The following is an 8,960-nucleotide window of genomic DNA, read 5'->3' on the forward strand; positions in this document are numbered from 1 at the left end:
GCCACCACAATGAGAAGCCCGCGCACCACAATGAAGACCCAACACAGCCAAAAATAAAATAAATAAAAATTTTAAAAAAAACTTTATTTTTTAAAAAACGGTATACCTTAAAATCCTATTGCAATTCAAATGGAAAATAAAAATGGAATTAAATGAAATACAAAAATATTCAATGTACCCAAAAGAGGTCAGGAAAGGAGAAACAGAGGGGAAAGAAAGTGATGGGACAAATGGAAAACAAACAGTGAAATGGTAAACCTAAATCTAACTAAGTCAATTACTACATTAAATGTAGAGACCCGAACTACAATTAAAAGACAGATTATGAGACTGGGTTAAAGGGGCACTCTTTAAAGACAGAGAGTACAGATAATTTGTAAGTGAAGAGTCTAAACATATATGCCATGTAAAAATGAAGCACGAGGAAGCTGTAGTGGTTATATTAATATTAGACAAAGTAAATGTCAAAACAAGAACTACCATGTGATATAAAGATGGACATTTCAAAATTATTAAAATTTGCCAATTCATCAGACAGATATGAAAATCTTAAATGTGTATGCATTTAGAGTTTCAAACTACACGAACAAAACTGACAGAACTAAAGGGAGAAATGGACAAATCCACTAGAAAAAAAAAAAACACTGAAGACATAGAACATCTCTACAATACTATCAAGCATCTTGACCTAATTAACCTTTATAGATACCACCTAACAACTGCAGAATACACATTGTTTTCAAGCATGTATGAAATGTGCAGCAAGATACACGTTGGGCCATAAGTTAAATGTCAGTCAATTTCAAAGACTAAGAGATGCTCTCTGACCTCAATAGAAGTGAATTAGAAATCCAACTACAAAAAAGATATCTTTAAAAGTCCTAAGATATTTGGAAATTAAACGCATTTCTTAAAAAACATGAATCTAAGAAAAAAGATTATGAATCTAAGAAATCTAAGAATATGAATCTAAGAAAAAGAGGAAATAAATACTTTAAACTCAATAATAATGAAAACACCACCTATCAAGATGTCTGCGATTCAGCCTAAGCAATGCTTAGAGGAATACTTATAACTTTAAATACCTATACGGGAAGAGAAGAAAGATTTAAAATCAATTATCTACGTTTCCACCTTAAAATAGAAAAAGAAATGCAAGTTAAACTCAAAGTAAGTAGAAGGAAATAAATAATAAATATCAAAGCAGATATCAATGAAATAGAAAACAAGGGACAGAAAAAAAAAAAATCAACAAACCCCAAATTTGATTCTTTGAAAAGAGGTATGATATACCCCTAACAAGACTTATCAAGAAAAGTGAGAGAAAACACAAATTATCAATATCAAGAGGGAACATCACTACTGATTCTACAGGTATTTAAAAAATGTTAAGGGAATATTTTGAACAATGTTTTGCCAATATATTAGAAAACATTCATGAAAGGGACAAATTTCTTGAAAAACACAACTTTCCAAAACTGACATGATGAAACAGAAAACCTGAATAGTTCTACGTCAATTACAGAAACTGAATTTCTTATGAAACTTTTCCTATAAACTCCAGGTTCAGATAAGTTTCACTGGTGAGTTCTGTCAAACATTTAAAGTTGAAATAGTACTAATCATATACAAACACCACCAGAACATAGAGGAGAAGGGAATACTTCCAAATCATTTTATGAGGCCAGCATAACCCTGATGCCAAAACCTAACAAGGACATGAAACGAAAATTACGGAGCAATATCCTTCATGATCTTAAATGGAAAACTCCTTGACAAAATATAAAGAATTGCTATTTTGCTAATATTAATGACTGAATTATAATTATTTGAAACATGAGATAAAACTGCTTTCAGTTTGTTTCTTTATAAAGGAATCCCACAGACCCTGACTCTCGCAGACTCCCCCACATCTAAAAGGTATTTAGATGGTACAGGGTCGGCTGTACTAGCCTTTGTGGAAGGATAAATAAGAAGGCACAGCTTGAGCCCTGAAGAGCAAGGCCTTGCCCTTAGGATGGGCCCCCAGATCAGTCTGTAACGCCCACATCCCCTAGATCTTCCTTATTACCAGCATGGAACAAAGCTGTCAAGGGAACTGGTGAAAAATGTGAAAAACACAGTATTAACGGCTGCTCAAAAAATACGTTTAATTGATTAATTAATTGACAAATTCAGAATAAAATCCTAGTAATGAAAATTGCCCTGACTGAAGGAGTGTTTCCCTCAGGTGGGGTGTTGCTGAAATGTGGGCCAGCACAGTCCCAATGGGTGGGCAATCACACAATGTAAGACACTCAGTATCTCTGGTCCCCAGGCCCTACGTTTCAGTAGCGACTCAAGTCAACATGTCCTTTAAAAAAAAAAAACCCTCACACGTTTCCATACTCCCTGTTGGAGGGCGGTACTCCTGGGAGTTGAAAACTAACATTCTAACTAAGACATTTAAGAAAATACTGGACCTTTAACAGGCAGGTCACAACAGGAAAATAGCACGTTCTCCCTGAAACCACACACAGCTATTGCTCTCATCCATAGCCTCCAGAAGGGTTTGCATAGGCCAGGGGGTGAGCAAGACATCTGCGGGGACAAGGGGTAGAACTCCTATTTATTTCTTATTTCATCTTTAGAAGAAGAAAGAATGAAATTAAGCATTATTAATATTTAATATGTGGGTTGATGATTGTACATCTAAATAATATATTGATATATATATTGGGGGTCTGTGCGCAAACCTTTTTTACCCATAAGGATGTGAGATCAAAATAAACTCAGAGACCTGTGCTTTTGAGGGACCTTCAGAACTGATGCGACCTCGTCAAAGGCTAAAGGGCAGCATGCTGGTTGGGTTTTCCAGCCAGTGTTGCTTTGTGAGTATTATACCTTCACAACGTGGAAATCCAATCTGTGACAAAATCTGTTTCAAGGTCAATTTGTTGCTCTTAAGCCCGTGCAGTTGAAGCCATTCCTCAGAAGAGATGAGACTCTGCTTGGCCCAGTCTGTTCTGGCGTGGCTCAGTCCCTCTTGCCACCGCAGCTGCTGCTCAGAGATGGTGGAAGATGAGCCTGATACCTCCATCTCTGAGCTAGGATCTAAGTCATAGGGACCTCCTGTAAGGGCAATTGTCAACATCAGACTTCCCGAAAACTTGGAAACAATCTAACATCAACCAAGGATTGGTTTAATATAAATTACAGTGCAACCATTCACTGGAATTCTATCAGGTAAAAATTATAATACAAACTGTATATTTGTTGGCAAAGAAAGTGTCTACATGTATGGCTAAAAGGTATCCATAAAACTCAATGTCTACATGTGTATACCCACAGACACTCAGAAAAACATCTAGAAAGATATGTGCCAATTTTTACAGTAGTTTTCTCTGTGTGGTGGAAGCACGTGTAGTCCTTGCCTTTTCTATATTGTTTAAACTTTTACACTACTTAAACATTTCTAAGACAAGATTTACTTTTATAATCAGAAAAATACAAAACTCTTCCATTTTGGAAAATAAACATTCGCTCCTGAACCTTCATGACACATCAGTATTCCAGTTATAATCACACCTGACCTTTCTCTTCCAAGAGGATAAAGAGGATAAAACGCTGAAAGGAAACAAACCTTTTCTCAGGTGGAGTGGCTAACTGGGAGCTAGGGACATGGGGGCAACCAGACAGAGGCTCAGCCCTGATAGAATACAGGGACTCACCTTCCCACGTTTCATTCTCTGGGACTTCACTCGAAAGCTGCACTTAAACGTTCTGGCTCATGTAGCCAAGCTGTTCTGAGAAAAACCAGACTCAATGCAATATACAACACACTGAACTGATCCAGACCTGCCTAAACATAGCTGGTGCACACACAGGGAAGGAGGAGCCTGACTGTAATGTAATCTTAACCCACTCATTGCAACTTCAGGCAGGGCCTGATGACTTGGAGAAAGAGTAGAAACCTCTGCTTCCCTCTGTATCTAGAATGTGCAATGCATATAAATGTGTTTCCCTGGAATGTAACATTTTTCAACAATGGAAAAACTCGCTTTTCCCATTTCTAAAACTCTAACCCTATTTTCTGAAAGTATCAGTGTTACGACATGCAAATTCAGTCAAACAGAAATCAATCCGACCCACGCTGGGGAGGTTTTGTGAAAAGAAGTTAGAAGTATTATTATTAGCAAACATTGATTTAACTTTATATATGTTCTGTGTAGTATATACTTTTCCTTACAATAACCTTATGAGGTAGGTAGTACTATTATTCCCATCATACAGATGAGGAAACCAAGACAGAGTGCTTAACTAACTTGCCCAGTTCTCACAGCTGGTGGGGGATGTAGCTGAGATTCTCACCCACTCCAGAGTCTATGTTCTGTGAACTTTACAGTAATGCAACCAACCGCAGCAACTTCCATTTGTTGGCCAGGAACTGAGCTTTTTAAAGACACTACCCACAAATTCCTCATCATGGTATCCGTTACCCACTGCTATCACCCCACTTACCTTTGAGGAATTGGAAGCTTCAAGAATTTAAAGAACTTGTTCAGGACCCATAGCCAGTAAAGCAGAGGCAGAAGTCAAAGCCGTTTCTTAACCTCTCTGCCATGGCGATAAGTGACCTCCAGCCTGGTCCTACGGTACAAGCTTACTGATTCCTTCCAGTAAGACTGCTGTCCATCAGGGCTCCTGGGTCCTCACTGAAGACAGAGCACTAACCTTTATTACCAGAGCTCAGGCTCAATAAACTTCCTGGCTTATCATTTTCAAGTTTTTAAAGATAATGATTTCTATTTTAAGGTTTATGTGAATTTGTATTGTCCATATATGTTGAATTCCTAAGGTACACAAACCCATGCTATTGGTGAAGATCTTTCTACAAGGGCTCAATTTGATGAGAATGTTACAAGAGTATCTTGGAGACCATCGTGTAGGACTGTGAAGATTTAGAATGACAACTCTGTGTAGGTCCATTCTGCCATTTCAGGCAAGCGATTCCTCCTCTCTACATTGGTAATACACCCTAACTCCCAGGTCCACTGCAAGGAACAAATGTGGCAATACATGAGTTATGTGTGGGTGAGCACTTGATGTATTGGTAAGAACTATGTACAAATAAATTCCTTAAAAGTCATTACCCTTTATATTACTGCATGTTTGTGAGCTAATACATGGATGTTTTTAAGCTAAAATAAAAACAGTAATTACCCTTTAGTACTTTGTTTCATATACCCACTTTTTCTCCAAGCCTCTTTTTTTTTTTTTTTTTTCTTTGGTACGCGGACCTCTCACTGTTGTGGCTTCTCCCGTTGTGGGGCACAGGCTCCGGATGCGCAGGCTCAGCGGCCATGGCTCACGGGCCCAGCTGCTCCACGGCATGTGGGATCTTCCCGGACCGGGGCACGAACCCGCGTCCCCTGCATCGGCAGGCGGACTCTCAACCACTGCGCCACCAGGGAAGCCCTCTTGAAGCCTCTTTTTACCCACCATGTCCCCAGAGCTATGAAGTTTGGGCTCCTCCTCCTTTAGAATCACAGAACATGAAAAGAGCAAGGAAGGCAGACTAATAATACGCTTCTACTCTCTTTTTGAGATCTGTCCAACAGAGACTGCCAGCTGAAGAACTTTTAAATTTGGCCAGTGGTTCCTACAGAAACAAGAAAAAGGAAGTCCCAGAATATTTTTCACTATTTCACCATTTCCAGTTAATCTTTCTCCTTCTCAAACACATTCATCCACCTCCTGTAGTCTTCTTACTAGAGGAAGCTACAGGCCCTAGGTTAAAAAGGGAGCACAGCTACATAAACTGTCAAGACTACTAAACTGGATTTGGAACCTTAAAGAAGATCTCAGAAGAGTCATAGCTTTTGTTTTTAAGCCAAAGGGACGTGTTCTCAATTCCAAACAAAAGACAACTGAATCCTCCAGCTAAGGTGTATGCCCCAGTCTCCTTTGCATTCGAATGATTTTTTTTTAAATAAAAGTTGTTTTTTATGTCTGGTTGGCTCTACTGGATCAGAGAACCCACATGAGTCATTCTAATTCAGATCTTGATCCTTCAGGCTTTTTAGCTTGAGAATACCCATTTTGTTGGAAGTGAAAGCTTGGAAAGTTGAACTTATCCAGAGAAAACAAAGAAGGAAGGAGAGAAAGGGCACCTCCGACAGAAGGGATCATTTACACAGATGCGATAAGAGCTACTCTGTCAGAGCAAGGAAGCCTTCGAGAGCAAAGTTGTCAAGTAAACTGACAAAGCAACCCTTCCACACAGCCTTCCTGCTTTCCTACATCTAAGCTGCTCTCAGGTCGTTCTCCTGCATGGAATCTTAGCCTTGAAGGCCCATTTCCAACCCTGCTCCTTCGTTAAGACTCTCCAGATCCTCTCACCAACCTTCTGCAGCCTCCCCCTGGGAAAGCCCTAGTTTTTGCTTTGATACTTCACCCATATGGCCTTGGCCACTTCAGGTTTGTCCTCCCTAGATTGAAAGAAGGTTCAATGACTACAGGGACAAACTACATGAATGTCCTCAGCAAAGTGCCTGATATACAGCAGGTACTTTGTACAGGTGTTGAGTTGAATTAAATTGATTGCTCAGAATTACTGAGAATCCTGATCTTCAAACAAGGCAAAGACTCTCAGGGCAGGAAACAGCTGTCTCTTTAAACAGACATTTCCCAGATATTACTATGCTATTATTATTCCTATTATAATTCAGTTTCTTCTTCTGAGGTTATTACAATATAGAGGAACCCAGAAGTTAGAAACAACAAATCCCAGTTGAGCACTTCCCTAAGTTTTAAAAGCTATCCCAAGAGCCAAAGTTTGGGGAAATAGAAAGGGGTTTCCTAAATAGAAAAAGTATAAATGGAAAAAAGAAAAAAATAAATAAAGAAGTGAAAGTCTGAGCTGAAGGCAGGGTCGGGCAGGCAGAATTTGGGGAAAAAATATAAAGTTGATTAAGCTGGCACAGTCCAAAAGGTCCCAGCCAAGGTAACTAGGGGCTCCGTGTACAGCCAGCCTGGGGCTGCTAGGGCGTGCCGGTTCTAGGCGGCCAAGAGCTGCCCCAGGGCTGTCCTGGGGTGAGCCCCTGTGGAAGTCCTGACGCCTTAAGAGAGCAGGTCCTATATGGTCAGAGGTTGAGGGACCGTGCATGACTTAATTATGCATTAATTCAGCTTAAATATTTGGAAAACTCTACCTGCTTCACCTTATTACTGCTGGCCTATAGTACAGACAAAACTTTTCTAAGCTGGTTCTCTACCAGAGCGACCGAGCTTTCCCTGGGAGTGAGGAATGGTGCAAAGAGCTCTGAAATAGGAGGGGTCGGTCCCTTGTTTCTGGGTCTGACCCTCGTAGGAATTAGTTAAGTGAGTCAGAGCAAGTCGCTGCGCTTTTCTGGGTCTCTTTCCGCATCTGTAAGCGGGGGCTAGTCCAGCTCGGAAACTGTATGCTCCCAAGGTTTCCCTATGCAGCTTGCTGGAAACCTCGGCACCTCAGAGGTTCTGACGTGAGGGGATAGTATCCCACACTTACTGGGCAACCTGTCAGATGAATGACAAGGCGATTCCTGTTCAGCAGCCACCCTCCCATGCTAGGGGCGCCGTCTGGCCCGAGAGGACAGGCAAGCCACGCATCCCGTTTGTTGAAAAAGCGGTCGCAGGGTCCGCGCTTGGCGCAATAAGATTCCAGCTTTTCGATATCTCCGTGACCCGAGCGCGACCTGTGGACCACTGCGTCGCCGCGGTTGCTCGGACACCGCCAATCAAGGCGCGGCTTCCCGAGCCGGCCCCCGTGGAGGCGGAGCCAGAGGAGAACGGGTGGGGCTCCCAGGTGGTTCCGCCGTGGGGCGGCGCGGGACTGGGTACCGGGTCCAGCTGAGACAGACGGATTGGAAGGACAGTGTGCTGCGGTTTTGCAAATTTGCAACTGGTGGGGGGGGCGGGGGAGGGCGCTTCAGTTACCAAAATTCCTCATATCTTTGGATATAAGTATTCCTATAGGCATTATTTTCTCTTACTTTATTTGTACCTTAACGAGTAAGCAAAGAGCTCAAAATATGCGTCTGTGATTTTTCAGTCACTCGGAAATAAAATTGTGCTTGTGAAAAGCGTCTTTAAATCCTTAAGAGGAGATCCCACAGGCAAGAATTGTTTTACTATATGTATTGGGATATTAAACTGTGTCTTAGATTTTAAAACTCAAAAAGTGACCAGATTATTTGTAGGCTCAAAGATCTAATAAAACATAGTTAATATTAGAACTGAATAATTCTGTCCTCGACAGAAAAGTCTACTTCATCTACAGGGGTTTACTTTTCCTACATTCTTTTAATGCCTTTATAACTTTAAAAGTACGGAAAGGTTTGATCTCAGATCATAAATCATTATGCAAAGGTAGTAGATTGTGTACCATTGGCCCTGCAAATGACATCTGCCAACCACACCCCCCAAAAACAAACAAAAACTCAGCAGTACTGAAGATTCTGTTCAGAAGGCAAGTAGCACAACGGCCACGCCCACGCCCACGTTTGCCAATGCCACCTTAATCCCTGCTGTCCACACCCTGCCAGACTCATATTTCTGGGTCAGGTGGGTGAGATGGAGCGCACAGCATCCGCTGAACCAAACCCACTGCCTCATGCTGTCACACCAGGCAGTCCTGTCTCCACCTTCACCCCATGCCTTCTCCCTTCCCTGGGACACTTGCCAATTATATGCAAGTCACTGCAGATGACTCTATGCTTCTGTCATTTACATTTATGTGCCTATAAGCATAAATTCTTAGGAAATGTTAAATATTAATTATTTAAACTGTAGACAGATAAGTGAGCAGAAGTTTAGGCCATTTTGAAGTATTGCAAAGCTGACATGGACTTCAGTTCAGCCAGCCACAGGATGGGTCACCTCATTTTTGTTTGCTGGTCTGGCATAAGAATACCTTTAGCACAGTTGTGATATTCCATTGG

General features: G+C 41.2%; 1 protein-coding gene across 5 annotated transcripts in view; it reads right to left on the reverse strand.

Annotated features, from left to right (window-relative positions):
* The window catches only part of VWA3B (von Willebrand factor A domain containing 3B), a 211,225-nt gene extending 203,523 nt beyond the window's left edge, over positions 1–7,702 (reverse strand). For 4 of the 5 annotated variants that reach the window (XR_012325581.1, XM_033838165.2, XM_073791075.1 and 1 more), the window contains exons 1-2: positions 3,711–3,810; positions 2,884–3,111 (exon numbers count right to left, since the gene is read on the reverse strand). Coding sequence is in view for 4 of the 5 variants with exons in the window: in XM_033838165.2 (XP_033694056.1) it covers positions 2,884–3,079 (196 nt within the window). In the remaining variant the exon portion in view is untranslated. Of the gene's footprint in view, positions 1–2,883; positions 3,112–3,710; positions 3,811–7,528 lie in introns of those variants that run through there. The other variant, XM_033838164.2, reaches the window with a different exon arrangement.
* Between the last annotated feature and the right edge of the window lie 1,258 nt (positions 7,703–8,960).

The sequence above is a fragment of the Tursiops truncatus genome, chromosome 14 (genome assembly GCF_011762595.2).
Source record: "Tursiops truncatus isolate mTurTru1 chromosome 14, mTurTru1.mat.Y, whole genome shotgun sequence".
Lineage (NCBI taxonomy): Eukaryota > Metazoa > Chordata > Mammalia > Artiodactyla > Delphinidae > Tursiops > Tursiops truncatus.